Raw genomic sequence first — 16964 nt, 5'->3', positions numbered from 1 at the left:
CATTTCTTTTAAAAAGACAAAAAACTATATATCCTCTGATAGAACTATTCAATATCTTTCCAAATGTTAATACTCCAACTACTAAAAAAAATCTTTAACAAGCATAGTATTTGCATCCATAAATGTTATTTGATTTATAAAGGAATCTCTACATCTAAAAAACATTTTTTTTGCTGAAGCAAATTTGGGATGGTGTCCAGTGGGAGTCAGTGGAGAGGTCTGTGGTTGTAAATACCGTTTTCCATTTCTTCCATACCAGTATAGGGCCATAAAGGATTTTAAGCAATTCTTCAGACACTATCATATAATAACTGAAACCCCCCCCCCCCAAAAAAAATTACATTTTTGTATAGCCAAGCTATTTCCTTGGGAAGAACAAATAAGAGATTAGATTACTCAATTGATATAAATCATAGTAGGGATAGAGAACTGGAATACCCCATCCTTCTTCTCAAATAGGGTGTTACCTGAGGAGTTCTTGACTTTTTAGAATTCTTGACTTTTTAGGATTAGAAATAAATTGGTCTAGTCTTAATTTCCAATCTTTCAGATGTTCTTGTGAAATATGAAGAGGTAACACATGGAATAGAAAGGATAATTTGGAAAAACAAACATTCTGATCATAGCAGCTTGAGTAGACGTGGTGGTTTTTGCTTTGCCCATTTCATAAGATCCTTTTATATCTGATTCCACATTTTTAATATGATTGTGTTGATAAGTTCTGTTTACATTTTTAGGGATGGATATTCTGAGGTATCTAAAACTCTTGTATGCTGGTGGCATATTTAGGGTTTGAGAGGATTTCAGTTGAATTATAGGGGGAAATGTTAAAAACAAAGTGATATTCTGAGTTGAGGAATGTGTATGTCAGCAAAAAGACTTAAAGGTCAGCCTGCGTCAGTCCAGGTGCAGATGAGATCACCTGAAATATGATCGGTGGAGACAACTATGTCACTAAACAGAATCCACTCCTGCTTCTTCTGCTTAGTGATTTTGGTGGAGTGTGAGTCACGTGTAATACTGTTCTACCGGAAGAAATATTTTGTACAGCACTGTGTTCTTGTTGTTTGAAACTGAAGATAAAGCCTTCCTTTGTTTGGAACAAGACCTGCTGTTTCTGTGTGGTTCTTTCATGCCTACTGTTGCCTCCTGATATACCAGATGTTTGAGTAGCTTGCTACGTTGCACATACGGTGCCAACAGAATATTACAGCAAAGCATATTAGATTTTGTGCAATTTACCCTAAGACTAGAAATTTGATTACATTTTGAAAGTTGTACACATTTTGTCAAATCTGTCTTCACAAGAGCAGATCATCTGCATACATTGTTAGCTGGACCTGCAGTGTGGGATGGTGTTAAAGAGCAGGTGCACTCTAATCTGGGGAACTGGTTTTGCCGCTTGAGCTGTGGAGGCTTATCTGATGAACCCACTCTGCCACTTGAGCTGTGGAGGCTTATCTGGTGAACTAGATTAGCCTGTGCACTTCAACACCAGGGACGTAGGTAAGGGGGGGTTATCGGGTTTAAACCCCCCCCATTGCATGTCCAGCAGGGGCGGGTGCTCCTGTGCGCCCACACAGGCACAGCCCGCATCGCACATTTGCAAGCTGCAAGCCAGCCGGAGCCCAGGAAAGAAAGTCTTGCCTCTTGCAAAGCAGGCCTCACAAGAGGCGAGACTTTCTTTCCTGAGCTCCTGCTGGTTTGCAGGCTGGAGGAGGGGCTTGGGGAGATGGGGTCACTCCCCCAGGGGTGGTTGGGGTAGGGTCCGCCCCCCGAACCCACCCCATAAAAATTCTACACCTACATCCCTGTCCAACACATGCCAACTGGGTGACCTTGGGTTAGTCAAAGCTCTTCATAGCTTTCTCAGCCCCACCTACCTCACAGGATATTTGTCGTGGGGGGGAAGGCAAGGACGTAGGTAAGGGTGGGTTCTCGGGTTCAAACCCCCCCATTGCATGTCCGAAACTCCGCCCCGTTTGTAGTTTTTTTGTATTTTTTGTGTTTTTTGGTTTTTGGCCTGCAGGGGGCACTGGTTTTAGGCTAGAAGCACCAAAATTTCAGGGATTTGTTGGGAGACTCTCCTGATGATTCTACCCAGGTTTGGTGAAGTTTGATTCAGGGGGTCCAAAGTTATGGACTCCCAAAATGGGTGTCCCCATCCCCCATAGTTTCTAATGGGAGCTAATAAAAGATGGGGGCTACACTTTTGAGGTTCCATAACTTTGGCCCCCATGAACCAAACTTCACCAAACCTGGGTAGAATCATCAGGAGAGTCTCTTACTGATACCACCCAGGTTTTGTGAAGTTTGGTCTGGGGGGTACAAAGCTATGGACTCCCAAAGGGAGTGCCCTTATCCCCCATTGTTTCCAATGAGAGCTAATAGAAGATGGGGGCTACACCTTTGAGGGTCCATAACTTTGGACCCCATAAACCAAACTTCACCAAACCTGGGTGGTATCATTAGGAGAGTCTCTTAAAGATACTCACTTCAAAAGTTCGGTGCTGCTAGCTTAACAATTGCACCCCTGACAGCAGGCACACCCCGAATTTCCCCAGATTCTCCTTTTAAATCCACCCCCACCCATTGGGGGGGTGGGCCCAAAACTCAGATTTTGCACCGGGCTCCATTTCCCCTAGCTACGCCTCTGCCCAGAGGGGAGGGCAGAAGGGGCTGCTGGCTGCCGGCTGGGAGCCCAGCTGGTGGGGCGGCGGGGGAGGGTAGGGCAGGGGAGTTTGCCATCCTCGACCTTGGTGAGCTGCTTTTATAAGCACTGAGGCCGGGGGCAGGGATTGGGGATTGTAAGCCTCTTTGAGTCTTCTTACAGGAGAGAAGGGGGGGATATAAATCCAAACTCCTACTACTACTACTCCTCTTCTGCATTTCCCCTGTATCAGAAAGTATCACTCCATTTCAGCCTCGTAAACATCCTGTCTCTTCTTCAAGTTCCTGGTGGTGCTTGTGTGGACCTGTGCTATGAAGTAGACAAAAAGTCCCACCATTTTCCTTGCTGTAACTTCTGTCTTCTTAACACAACTGTCACCCAGTTAAGCAAGCATTTTTTACCTTTAGTGATTCGTGGTATCTATTAAACTCTTCTCCAGCACCACATTTCAAGTGAATCAGTTTTCTTCCTGTCAGCTGTCTTCATTGTCCAACTTTCATAGCCATAATGGAGCATACAATATTAGTATGAATCATTGTGATCTTGGTATCTAGCCACAACTCCTTACAAAAGGGTCTTTTCTGGTTTCTTCATAGCTGTGCTTCCTAAGCTCAGTCTCTGATTTTTTGGATGCAGTGTAGCTTTTGATTGATGGTTAAGCCCAGGAATCAAAACATTTTAATAATTGTAGTTTTTTCATTGTCCACCTTAAAGCTGTGTAATTCCAATCAGATATCCTGTATAACTTTAGGCATTGGTTTCTTCTAGGGAAACCCCAGTTCGGGATGTGATTGTCCATCAGACATCAGGTAGAATTCATAACAAGAACGTTTCAACTCATCTTGTTGGCAACATTGGCAGAGGTGAGTGGCAGAAATTCTGGACCTGGCAAAACGAAGAAGCAGCCTCGGCACCGCCTGTCCATGAATTCCGGGCTCATGGTCTTACTTTTTTACATGAATGTAATTAATGTAATATCTACCTTTTTGATGTGGATTCATGGCAGATTACACAGAGGAAATACAATTGATGGGTAGAACATTTATTAAACAGTGCAGTCGGATTAGGGTTGTAGAACCAACCAGAAGTATAAAAACAGAACTGAATAAAGCATAAGCATTAATATGACAGATTAAATGATGCAAAGATGCATAGTAGGATTCTAGTTTCAGCAGACTACACGCAGTAGTGCACACCACAGTCTCTAATAATTTTTCCAAGTAACTTGTTCATTTGGTTTGGTGCGTCTCTGTTGCCTGTATAGAAAAGCCCTCCTGAAAATTCAGTTTTGCATTGTTTACACAAAGCCATGGGAGCGCGGGAGCCGCCTTGACCTGCTTAGGCAAGCTGCTCCACAAGGCAGAGGCCACAACAGAAAAGCTACTTCTCAAGGCCACCCCCAGATAAAGAAGCAGGTGCCCGGCCTGAGAAAGGCGCTGCAGTGAAACCCACACATTCCTACATAGCCCAGCTCTGGTTTAAACCACAGAACTCAGTACAGACAGACACAACCTCCTGGCCTCCCCTGGAGACATGGCAAGACCATTCAGCAAAACAGCTGGTCTTGACAGACAGGTCAGTACAGGCAGTTGTTGATTTTGTCCATTTGCAGGTTGGCACCTGATGAGCAGAATTGTCACAGTCCAACATAGGAGGTGATGCGGTCTCGCAGATAGGAGGGTCCGAGGCAATGGCTGTCGGGGTACATGGATTTGAGTTGTTCAAAAAAAACCCAGAAGGGTCGGAGAGAAGGCGGATTGGCCCTGTATGTGATGAGAGGGTTTGCTTGTCAGGAGACACTGGAGGAGGGGGACATCACCGTGGAAAGTATCTGGAAGAAGATAAGGGAAGGAAGGATGCACCACATCGTGGCTGGAGTCTGCTACAGACCTCCTGACCAGGGTGAGGAGGAGGATGGTGTCCCCCTCGAACAGCTTGACAGAGCATCCAGAAAACATGACGTGTGATTTTAACTTCGCTGTTGTGTGCTGGGGAACTAACTCTGAAAAGCATCCACAGTCACACAAGTTCCCGATCTGCCTGGCTGACAACTTCTTTCATTAAATGGTGGAGGAAGCTATGAGGTGCTCAGACAAGAGATGGGGACCTTGGGGAGAAGTGACTTTGTCCTTCTAGAATCGTTTTTGCTGTGGGGGACCAAGGAAGTTTGAAGCCACGCTTGCCTTTTAGATTCTAGTAGGGCAGATGTTAGTAAACTCAGAGGTACAATGAGAGTCATTCCGTGGACAAGATGGATGGAAAGGAAAGGAAGGGTCAGCTCTCCTAAAACAGGAGCTCTTGCTCAAGCCACCGCTTTTCCAGCAAGAAGGAAGTATGATAGGGGAACCAAGACTCGCTACAACAAGGAAGACTTCTTCAGATATGTGAGGAGCAAATGCAAGGTGAAGGAGGCAACAGGCCCACTGTTGCGTGGAAATGGAGAAACTCAAGCAGAAGGCGTGGAGAAAGGCGTGGAGGGATGACCCGGGAACTCACAGGCCAGCCAGTCTCACCTCTGTCCCAGGGAAGATACTGGAGCAGGTTTTGAAGGGATCGATCTGCAAGCATCTGAAGGACAACCTGTTGGTCCAGGGAAGGCAGCACGGATTTGTCCCCAGCAGGTTTTTCCTTCTATAATTGGAAGAAAAGAGAACTACATAATCAGCAAAAGTACAAGAAATGGAGGGACAGGGATACCTCTGAAGAAGCATATCTGTGGGTTGCCGGACACTGTAGGTCAGCCATCACAGAGGCTAAAGCTCACAGTGAGCTGATGCTTTGTAAGACTCGCTACAACAAGGAAGACTTCTTCAGATATGTGAGGAGCAAATGCAAGGTGAAGGAGGCAACAGGCCCACTGTTGCGTGGAAATGGAGAAACTCAAGCAGAAGGCGTGGAGAAAGGCGTGGAGGGATGACCCGGGAACTCACAGGCCAGCCAGTCTCACCTCTGTCCCAGGGAAGATACTGGAGCAGGTTTTGAAGGGATCGATCTGCAAGCATCTGAAGGACAGCCTGTTGGTCCAGGGAAGGCAGCACGGATTTGTCCCCAGCAGGTTTTTCCTTCTATAATTGCATTACGAGTCTACTAGATCGAGGGATGCTGTCGATGTTGTTACCTGGATTTCAGTAAAGCTTTTGACAGGGTTCCCCATGATGTCCTGATCAGTAAACTAGAAGATTGTGGACTGGATTCCAGGATGATAAGCAAATAGGGAACCACACTCGAAGAGTCAGTGGCATTTCATCCGAATGGAGGGAGGTGTCCCGTGGAGTGCCACAAGGCTCAGTTCTGGACCCAGCACTCTTCACTATTTGTATAAATGATAGATGAAGGTGTAGAGGGACTGCTCATTAAATTTGCAGATGATACCAAATTGGGAGCAGCAGCTGATACACCAGAATGTGGAGATAGAATTCAGTGAGATCTGAACACACTGGAAAAGTGGACGGATGTGACCAAGATGCAGTTCAGCAAGGATAAGTGCCGAGGTCTGCCTCTGGATGAGGGAAGCACTACTGAATATCAGTGTGTGCGAACAAGATCTTAGGATACAGGTGGACAGTAAGTTAAACATGAACAGCCAGTGTGATGCAGTGGCAAAAAAGGCTCCTGCAATCTCGGGGTGTATCAGCATCCCAATCACAAGATGTCACAGTCCCACTGTGCACCGCATCTGTCAGTCCTCACCTGGAGCGTCGTGTGCAGTTCTGGAGGCCTCACTTCAAAAAGGACGTGGGCAGAATGGAGCGGGTGCAGAGGATGATCAGGGGCCTCTCAGAGGAAACTGGGGAATGTCCACTCTGGAGAAGAGGAGGCTGAGCCGGGACAGGATTGCTCTCTTTTAAGTATTTGAAGGGCTGTCACTTTGAGGAGGGCAGAGAACAGTTCCTGTTGGCAACAGAGGACAGGACTCGCGACAATGGGTCTAAATCAGGGGTCCACAAACTACGGCCTGAAGGCATTTTTCCGGCCCGCGGGGCATGGCAGCGACGGCTCCATTCACGTGCAGTGGGGGCTCAAGGGAGAGGAGGAACCGGCCCCAACGGCCGTTGATGTGGGGCGCGGGTCTGGCGGTGAGGTGGGGCGGCTGAGGCCTCCCCGCATTCCAGTTCAGGAGATGCTTCCTTCCCCCTCCCCTTCCCACAGCGCATGCTCCAGCCCACCAACGGAACCCGCGCGCTTGCAGCAGCCTGGCCCTCCTCTGCCTCACGGCCTCCTCAGATCCATTTGCCACTCACCCCCCCCCTCCATAGCACGCTAAACCACTCAACGAGTGACCTGCTCACTGGGAGCCACCTGGCCCTCCACGCCCCCTGCCCGCGCCAGCTCTTTCTGGGAAGACACGAGGCCTCCGCCTCTCCCAGGACGCCTCCTCGCCCTGCTTTGAATTAGGGAAGCGAGAGGGATAAATTTGCACCCTGCCTTTTCCTTCTCTCTTTTGGAGGTGAGTTTGACTGGGCCCTCCCACTGTGTTCTCCTTGCCAGGGGGCAGGCGGCGAGCGATGGAGGCGGGGGGGGGGGCGGGGGTCCTGGTCCAGGAGGGCTGCCATCCTTGCAAAAGTCTTGCAGAGCATCCCTCCCTCCCGCCCGCATGCTCTGCATCCCTCCCGAGTCCCGCCTGCATTGTTCTGCAAGACTTTTGCAAGGACGGCGCCCTGCCTCCGTCATGGGTGGCTGCAGAAGGCCCCTGGCCAGCTCGGGGGAGTGGTGAGGTCAACGGGCGGGCGGGAGGTAGGGCTGTCCCCGCGTGAGTGCAGCAGACTCCTCGAGGAGGGCTGGCGCGAGGCGCTGCCTAAGGCGGGTGGGGATGTGAGTGAGCAGACCAGCTTGGAAGCGGCCGGGAACAGCACCCCTGGCACCTCCTGCGGCCCTTTGCCTGTGGGAGGAAGCGGGGGGAGGTGTGGGAATAGGGCAGCACCTGGTTGTCCTGCGGAGGGGGGGTTGGCCGGGAGGTCCCCAGGAATCCTTCTGGCTCCTCCTTGGCCAAAGCCCCCCACCCCACCCCCCCCACCCCCGCCGTCGCTTTGATCACAGGCGGCTGGTCTGTTTTCAGACACGCAGGAAAGTGTCTACTATGGAAACAGCCTCAAAGTGCTGGGGGGGTGGGGCGGCTGTGCAGAGGCAGCAGACCCCTCCTACGGCCCTAGTTCGGTGGTGCGCTTCCAGGCCCGAGTTGGGTGGGGTGGAGACCCGGGCACGGTCCCCGTGCGATGCTGCAGGCCCCCCTCCCGCCAGGAATGTCTGCGGGCACCAGCTCTGCTCTCTGCCCTTCATCCTGCAAGCGAATCCTTGGGCAGGGCGCTCTGCAGGCCGCGCCAGGGCAAAAGAGCGGGCCTCGTAGCAGCAGCAGCAGCAGATCCCGCTGAAACAGAAGCTCCGCGTGTCACGTGTGCCTTCAGCCGTTCTGCTGGGGCTGCGCGCTTGGAGCACGTGCTGAAGAACCAAGGGAAAATCAAGCTCATAGCTGGGTGGCAGGCAGGGAGAAGGAGAGGAACTCTGGGTCTGGGGTGGTCACTGCCGGGCTGTGGGCTCCAGTGGCACTTGGGGGGGCACGCGACTGCGACCCTGCAAGGCGAGCCCTGCATCTGGCAAGGAGCCAAGGAGTGGACCGAGGTAAAAACTTAGGAGCTGGCTGCGTTCATTTCCCCTCCTTGTTCTCTCCATTTCCTTCATTCTTCTGCCCTTTCTCTCTATTCCCTTCTTTCCCCCCATTCTGTTTTTCCTTACATTCCACCCCGCTCGTTCTGCTGCCCTTTCTCTTTATTTCCCTTTCTCTCCCTTCCGTCCCTCCATTATGTTCCTCCCCCCATATGCGCCGTGAAAGTTTGCTGGGTTACCTTATGCCAATCCCTTGGGAAAGGAACCCTCCAGAGTCACTGCTGCCTGCAGGGGGGGGGGGGTGTCAGAAGTTGGCAAAGATGGCACCCAGAGCAGGCGTGGCGGTCTGGTGCTCCAGTATTTTTGAAACCTTTGTAGGATTTTTGGCAATTAGGCAGCGTCTGAGGGGTTTTTTTACTTCAAAATAAGATATGTGCAGTGTGCATCGGAATTTGTTGATAGGTTTTTTTAAGTCCGGACCTTCAACAGTCTGAGGGACAGTGGACTGGCCCCCTGTTTAAAAAGTTTGGGGACCCCTGGTCTAAATGATGGACAAAAGGGACTGGATGTTAAGAACATTCTTGTCACAGTAAGAGTTGTGCAATAGTGGAATCAGGTGCCTGGTAGGTGGTGAACTCCTGCTCACTGGCAGTCCGCAAGCAGTTGGCCAGGATGCTCTAGGCCAGGGGGCGGGAACCTTTTTCACTCAAAGAGCCATTTGGCTCGCTCGCCCGCCCCCCGCTTGCCCCCCCGCCCGCTCGCCCCCACTCCCCCACCCGCTTTCCTGCTCACTGCTTGCTTGCCCCCCTGCCCACTCCCCCGCTCGCTTGCTTGCCCCCCCACCCGCCCCCTGCTCGCTTGCTCGCCCCCCCGCTCACTTGCCTGCCCGCTTGCCCCCACTCCCCCACCTGCTTTCCCCACTCCACTCCACTCACCGCTTTGCTTGCTCCCCGCCTCGCTTCCCGCCTCTCACGCTTGCCCTCGGGCCCCGCCACTCACTTGCTCCTCGTTCCCCCACTGGCCGCCTCGGGCTTTGCTTGCCCCCCACCTGCTCCCCCGCCGCTCACTTGCCCCCCCGCCTGCTCGCTTGCCTGCCCCCCCGCTCACTTGCCCGCCCACTCTCCCGCTCGCTCCCCTGCCTGCTCGCTCGCCCCCGCTCACTCGCTTGCCCGCCCACCCGCTTGCTCCCCCGCCCATTCGCTCGCCCTCGCTCGCTTGCCCACCCGCCCACCCGACCCCCCGCTCACTTGCCCGCCTCCCGCCCACTCGCTTGCCCCCGCCCCCGCTCCGCTCGCTCGCTCGCTTACCTGCTTGCCTCGCTGCCTTTAATTTCTGCCTGGGCTTGCCCGGGAAGGGGCAGCCACGCTGGGAGCCGCAGGAGAAGCAGTGAAGAGCCGCTTGCGGCTCCCGCAGCTCCCGACCCCTGCTCTAGGCTGACCCTGCATTGATGGCCTTTACAGCCCCTTCCAACTCTGTGATTCTGTGATTGTATTGATAGCACAACTTTAGGGATACCAGGATCAGGTCTTGGCACCAGTGCTCCTAGTATACCACACTAAAGGCGAGAGGTTTAAGTCTTTTATTTGGCAGTTGTCAAATAGATAAGATAAGGTAAACTTTAATGTCATTGTGCACACTCAACGAAAATACAAACATCCCTTGATGCACATTTCTGAAGTCCTCACGCCCCGTCTTCCACAATCCCTCTTCCAACCATCCCTACGCGGCCACAGCCATGTCAACGTGACACCGTGGAGTTCAGCACAGCCACAGATCTAGAATAGAAGCTGTCTCTGAGCCTGGTTGTCCTTGTTTTTATGATCCTATATTGTCCGCCGGATGGTAATATTTCAAAAGAAGAGTATGCCGGGTGAGACGGGTCTTTCAGAATGTTCTGAGCTTTCTTTAAGCACTACAAAAGGCAAAAGCCTCAAAACCACTCAAGGTCTCTACATTTCTACAGTCTGCCATGTTCTATTTTGATTACAGAGCTACTGACATCACTGTTTGCCCCCCTTCTATACATGCTACGTCGCCTGCATACCTCTTCGGGCACTGCATGTGAGTGGAGGTGCAGTCTAACTTCTAGCAGGGGTGTGAAATGTAAGATGCTCATGTGACCTCCGTGACTCCGCCTCTTGACCTGGGGTGCTTGGTGGTTATCACCACCAACTGACCTTGCCAGGCTCTGATGTCACATTCTCAGAGTTACTCCCCAGCTCCTCTGTGCCTACTTCACGCCCAGTGGTATTTTTCAGCACTATGAAGGGTTTTGAATGGGACAGCTGATCCCTGTAACTGATGGGCAGCCAGTGAAGTACCTGCAGGGTGGGAGTTCCGCCTGTGCTGCCTCTGGCTCCCCATGGTAGCCGAGCTGTGGTGTTCTTCAGTCATCCAAGTTGCTTCTGTTCTCTCAAATGCCATGAGCTTCCCCTGGTTTTTCACTGGGATCCCTTCCCCATTGCCTTCTCCCTCCAGCCTTGCTTGGACTTGACTGGTGGTGGTTTACAAGTGACACTCTTTTGTGGGAGGCAAAACAAAGCTGAGAGAGCAGGAGCTACGGAGGCAAAACACAGACAACCTTTTGGGACAGGCACACTTGCTCAGCAGTGTAGATCTTCATGCCAGTGGCAAGGCCCTCATGCATCCATAGCACAAGGAGAAGCAGGTGATGGGTGGGGAAAGAGAAGCAGAAGGGGGTGGGAGAGGAGCCTGGCTTCCTAGCATAGCCCATGCTTAGCAGAGGTGTGGGGCCCCCTGTGTCTTGGGCTGTTGGTTTTGGAGGATTCCCTGATTCACAGGCCTGGAAAAGGACCTGGGGGATGGGGGAGCAGTAGCTTCAGTCTGCTGCTAACAAGTCAGAGCAAAATAAATATGGGTTAAGTGGTACTTTCCTCAGAGGACGGCTTCTCTCTTGACCCTGATTTGAATAGTTTGCTGTAAGTTGGATCCTACTTTGTAATTTTACTGGATAACAATTAGATGTTGTCCTCAGGAAGGCTTGCCCTTGCGGATGAAGCCTGGGTGGGTCTGTTGCTTCGCAAGTCCTCCTGGCAGTGGCTGGGCATGCATCAACCAGAGCCTCAGCCACTCGTTCGCACAGCCTGAGAAGCAACGGTCACTTCTGCCAAGCAGGGCCTTGCTGCCTCCTCAGTTGTTTGGCAAAGCAAATTTAGCCAAGATGGAGTCAGAGCAGACAACACACACCTGGGACAGGAGTCCCTGGTGACCCCACGCTTCTTCCAGAGGACCTGTACAATGGCCAGGCTCTCTGTCCGCAGAACAACTCGCTTGGTGGGTTCAAGGATTTTATTCATGACGGCAGAGTAACAGCAGAAGTCGGTTCTGGCGAGATGGCGCCCAAACTGTTGATAATATGATGCAGCCATCCCCACCCTCGTGTGAACCAAAGTAGCAGTGAGAGTCCAGCCTGAGAGTCAGATTCAATCCCAGAACTTCAAGGGCAAGAATCGAAAGCAAAGCTCATCCCCACAGCTCCCCTCCCCCCGTAGGAATGGCATCCTGACAATGCTTGCGTAGCCCAAGCAACTCCACAGCCACGGAACTTCAGAGAGCAGCCTCACCCCAGCTGTCAACGTAAGGTATCCGCCTCCATACAGCTTACAGGTGTCTGCGAGATCAGGTTGTAACAACATGGCCTCTTTCACTTTTTGTAACATCCAGCATGATGTAGATTTCTTGTAAGCTTGAATGCTTGCAGAGGTTTTCGCGGTGACTTAGTTGATCCTGGAAAAGGTTTTTCATGGATTTCTTCCTTCCTTTTGGCATTTGCATGGGCCAGTCTGGCGGGCCAACTTTTCCAGCCTAGAATGGACCTTCCATCTTGAGGTTGGCTTTCCAGTGGGGCTGCCTGGGAGTAAGGGCCTCTTTCCGTGCCACTGGAACTCTCGCCACAGCCCTCTTCCTGGGGCAGAAGGTGGCCTCCTCATCCTCCTCTGGGCGTTCGTTGAGTCTTCTGCTCTTGGCTTGCTGTTGAGAGCCCCCTTGATTGTCTGCTTTTTGGAATTCTCTCTCATCTAAGTATTGAAATAGTGATCTCACCAAGGTCAGCAGTCCATTTTTGTTATTATGTGATTTTTTTTTAAATGTGGTGACCTGTTCTTTGTCCAGGGGGCCACGAGCAGACTGGCAGCTGTTTCAAACCTGCCCCGTTCTGCTGTGTTGCAGCAGGTTGTGAAAAGCTGAATTGTCCACTTTCAATTCCACCTGAGCTCTGTTCTCGGGCGCGGCCCTCCTCCTGCTCTTGCATCTTGAGCTTTTCCCGTTTGCCTGCAGGGCTCTGTCTTGAAATGTTGATGTTGTACACATTTTATAGCAATGGAAGGATCTGGTTAGAAGTAGTACTTTGCTTGAGAGACAGTAGAAACAGTGAAATTATTTTGATCTTAAAATGTTCTACCTGCCCTTGTGCACTGGAGCAAAGGCAGCAAATACAAATTTGAAAGCCATTGGAAGGTACAGTGTGAATGGGAAAGACATGAGCCGGAGCCCTTCCAAAGACAGAGGAGTTTGCTGGCCACTGCTCTGTAATGCAAAGGGATGGGGAAACTGCTTTCTAGCCATTGACCCTCACAATGCAGAAGGCTTTGGTTCTGCTGCTTTCTCAACTGTACCTACTTGTGTTCTGTCTCTTCAGGGGGTACCAAACAGCGCAGTGGCTCAGGCCTGTTTGCACTCTGCACATTGGATGGTAAGCCTTGCTGATTCCCTGGGGACAAGCAGAGGGGAAGGATTCTGTAGACTGGGAAGGCCAGAGTTCAAAATATCTTTCCAGCCTTGTCCTGATTTGGATAGCCCAGACCAGCCCAAGCTCCGCAGATCCCAGCAGCTAAGCAGTGTCGGCCACAGCTAGGACTTGGACGAGAGACCACCAAGGAGGTCCGGGGTTGCCAAGCAGCGGCAGGCAGTCTCAATCCCCTCTCGGCGTAGATTGCCTTGAAAACCCCACAGGGTCACCATAGTCAGCTGTGACTTATGGAGCAGGATGTGTCCACGTGCTCTGTGCACAGTGACTCCTTGCTCTTGTTGCTACCCTGTTTCCAAGAGTTCCGCTTTCTCCACAGGAATTAAAGGCAAATAAGTGGGATCGGGTCTGACATTTCCTGCCTTTAGTGACCGTGTCATTAAGAAGCCAGAGCCTGGATATTCTCTCTCCCACTCATATGAAGGGTTGGGGCCAAGTGGTTCAACCTTGATCTCTTTCCCCCTCAATGTATCACCCCCATACCGCAAGCATTCATTCCCACAGCTTTCAAATGCTGCAGTTGCTGAATGGGATGTTAACATCTGGGAACGATTCCACGTGCTTGAGCTTGTTGAGGGGAGTGGTGTTAGACTCCCTGACCTTCTGCAAGGACTAAAAGTGATTTTATTGGACACAGCTGTTGAGAAAGCAGAGAAGCTCTTAAGGTCCAAGCTGAGGCATAAGCCCAGAAGCAGGGCTGGACGGGTTGCACAAGCAGAGTTCCAGTCACTACTGAACACCTTTGTAGTTCTACCCCTTCTTGGTGCATTAGTGGGACTTCTTACACCTGATCAGGAAGAGTGTGCCGAGCCAATGGGCTATGAGCTTCAATTGGGAGTTGTTGCCATCTTGGATTGGAAGATGGGGAGCCAGAATCTGAGAGGCGGGTCCAGGCAGGAGGCCGTGGCCTCCAGGAAACGCAGGTTTTAAGGGTGGAGGTTCGTTCAGTAGCGGCTTCCCTAAAGTTCCCCACATTGGCATGGTCATCTTGAGGTCCTGAAGTGGAGTTTCTCTTTTCTGATCGTGCCTTGTGATATATCCCAGGTCCTGACAACTTAGCAAAGCAGGGATACCAGGACAACTGCTCCTGACAAGCTAACCTGCGTGTTTTCTGTGAAATACAGCCCTGTTTTGTCCTATCAGGCCTTGTGCTCTTAGGATTCCCTTTTCCCTCGTGTCCTGTCTTGCGGGTGCAAGAGCCCCAGAATGGAAATGGACAGTCTCCTGCAGTAACCTCCCTGCTATGTACTCTGTGCCATAGCTTTGAAGCAGATTGTTAGAGTTTTATTTTGTTAGAGCTGACATGTGCCCTCCTTCTCTCTTCCCTCACCCTTCTCCAGGAACACTGAAGCTGATGGAAAGAGCAGATAAGCTGCTGTGGTCAGTTCAGGTCGACCACCAACTTTTTGCTCTAGAAAAACTGGATGTTACCGTGAGTTCTACTCTAGGTTTGTTTCTAGGCTAACAGGATTAGGACTTCTGATCAAGTTGGTGCGTCTCCCGGTTGGGGGCGGAAGTAAACTGGGTCATTTGTCAGACAGAAAGGTGTAGATCAATGTGGGCCTTTTCAACCTCCTTCCCAGAGGAGCGTTGTCACCACCACCTGCTCACTGTTATGGTAGCGGCTGTGTCTTCCCTCCCTCAACTCGCGGGACAAGGATGTGGTAGGGCTGGGGATTAGGCAACTGTGGTAGCAGCATTCTCTTTGGGAAGAAGCAGTCTAGCTGAGCCCTACAGGCAGACCAAATCTGTTCAGCGAATCCTGTAAATGGGCCATGGTGACCACACCCCCTTCAGCAAAGAGCTGTGAGATGGGGGAGTTTCTGATTCATTGTAGTACTTATTCAGTATTTGTAGAAGGGCCAGAAATAGAGGGTGCCAATGAAGAAGACACGTGTCAAAGTGGGTTTGGTTTAAATAAAATGTATTTAAATCATTTGTCAGAAGACTTGATTTGAATCCTGGTTGCCTACATAAAAATTCATTCTTGCTGGGTGTGTACCCTCATGCACATTCATAAAGATAGGTGGAGGTACCCACATTTTTAGAGGGTACCCACTGTGCACTTTTACACAGTATACTGTCGAAGGCTTTCATGACCAGAATCACTAGGATGTTGTGGGGTTTCCGGGTTTTATGGCCATGTTCCAGTAGCATTTTCTCCTGACTTTTCTCCTGCATCTGTGGCTGGCATCTTCAGAGGCTTAGAAAGTTTCAAGTTAGTTTTGCAGCCAAATGAGAAAAGAATGATTGTCCCAGTTATTGACCAAAGGGAGCTGGAGCTTTGCAGTCGGCTTCCTTTTGCTGCTTCTGCTCCACTGGAAGGCCCGTGGAGCTGCCCCTGCTGCTCCACCTGGTCCTGCTGCTCTGGGGGGCCCTGCCCGACTGCTCCCTCTCTCGGTTTTCCCCGTGGTTCCTGAATCCTCTCCAGTCCAGTGAGTGGTAGGGAAGTGCCCAAGCTGACCGTATTCTTGCCTTCACAGCGACCTCACCTGCTCTCCTGAAAGGCCTGGCAGGCATCAGAGAGCTTTCTTGGGAAATGCCGACCCAAATAATCTGTGTAGAAGCCTCTGGGACAGCACAGAATCAGGCCCTTAAGAGTGAATGACTTACTGGAACTCATTTACAAAAACTTTCTTTAAGCATGATATGAATATATTGCCTCATACAGTACAAATTCCAAATTTGTTATCATTGTTTAAATTTTCTCAGCATAAGAAAAAAACATAAACACTTTCACACCACCACCACATCAATACGAAACCAAGTTGTTGTTGTTGTTGTTGCTGCTGCTGCTGCTGCTGCTGTTGTTTAGTTTTATATGCCGCCCTTCCCCAAAGAGCTCAGGGCGGTGTACAACATGGAAAATATAGACACATATAAACAAATAGAGCACATAACAACATACAAATATAAATATATATCAACACAGCTCTATTAGCATTAAAATAACTAAAAACCCATTAAAATACAGTGTTTCAATATATGATAACAACAAGCAAGTAGCACCCAACAACTAAACCCTCTTTGGAGGGGAACGGAAGATCCCATCGATGTTATAAAGAAAAATAAACACACACAAAAGAATTAAAACATAACTCATAAAATAACTAGACTCAACCTATTATTATTACTACTACTACTACTACTACTACTAATAATAATAATAATAATACACTTAACAATACAGCACAAGTGTCTGGAATTCATCATGTTGTTTTTGAGTGGCAGCTTGAATGAATGTTAGGCAGGGAAATCATGTGGCTGGATGGGAAAAATAAACCAGTCCTGCTCCCGATTGGTTTTTGCACGGTAGCAGGCACAAGCAGGGTCACACCAGGATTTTTGAAAAGAACTCCTAACTGGTGATTTTTGAAAATCCTGGGCTAAGGTAAATATCTGGGCAACTGTAACTGTAAACTGTAAGGTAAATATCTGGGCAACACTTGGGCAGACCCACGTTAGCACCAGGAACCGTGCGGAATTCTCGGCTACACAGGGATACTGTTTTTTGTCGTCATCCCCCTCTTCCCCATTTTGCAGGTTGCAGCTCTTGTATTTGTGATTGTTATACTTTCTTTTTTGAATCAACACTTCTGCTAAGTTGTTAACAGTGTGTCTGAGTGGATGCAGGAATGGGGATCCCTCTTACAGACCTATGGGATTTCCAACACATCAGAGAGAACTGTGCTAATTAGATACTTGGATCTCTTCCAGGGAAATGGCCACGAGGAGGTGATTGCTTGTGCATGGGATGGTCAGACGTATATCATAGACCACAGCCGGACAGTTGCCAGGTTCCAGGTTGATGAAAATGTGAGCGCCTTTTGTGCAGGTGAGCTGCAGATCTGTAGCCCAGGTCAGAATTTTTTGCTCTGAAGGGGCCTCAGGTGAGTGGTGATGTTTTGGGTCTTGGGAAGCAGAGAT

At 50.3% G+C, this 16964-nt stretch overlaps 1 protein-coding gene across 1 annotated transcript in view; it reads left to right on the top strand.

Moving 5' to 3' along the window:
- Positions 1 to 16964, top strand: part of ITFG2 (integrin alpha FG-GAP repeat containing 2) — a 44577-nt gene that overhangs the window by 15246 nt on the left and 12367 nt on the right. Inside the window, exons 6-9 of the mRNA XM_048509979.1 lie at positions 3440 to 3534; positions 12930 to 12983; positions 14378 to 14469; positions 16755 to 16872. Of these exons, the coding sequence (XP_048365936.1) occupies positions 3440 to 3534; positions 12930 to 12983; positions 14378 to 14469; positions 16755 to 16872 (359 nt within the window). The remainder of the gene's footprint in view (positions 1 to 3439; positions 3535 to 12929; positions 12984 to 14377; positions 14470 to 16754; positions 16873 to 16964) is intronic.

Source organism: Sphaerodactylus townsendi, linkage group LG10, assembly GCF_021028975.2.
Source record: "Sphaerodactylus townsendi isolate TG3544 linkage group LG10, MPM_Stown_v2.3, whole genome shotgun sequence".
Taxonomy (NCBI): Eukaryota; Metazoa; Chordata; class Lepidosauria; order Squamata; family Sphaerodactylidae; genus Sphaerodactylus; species Sphaerodactylus townsendi.
This window is presented reverse-complemented; position numbering and strand designations above follow the sequence as displayed.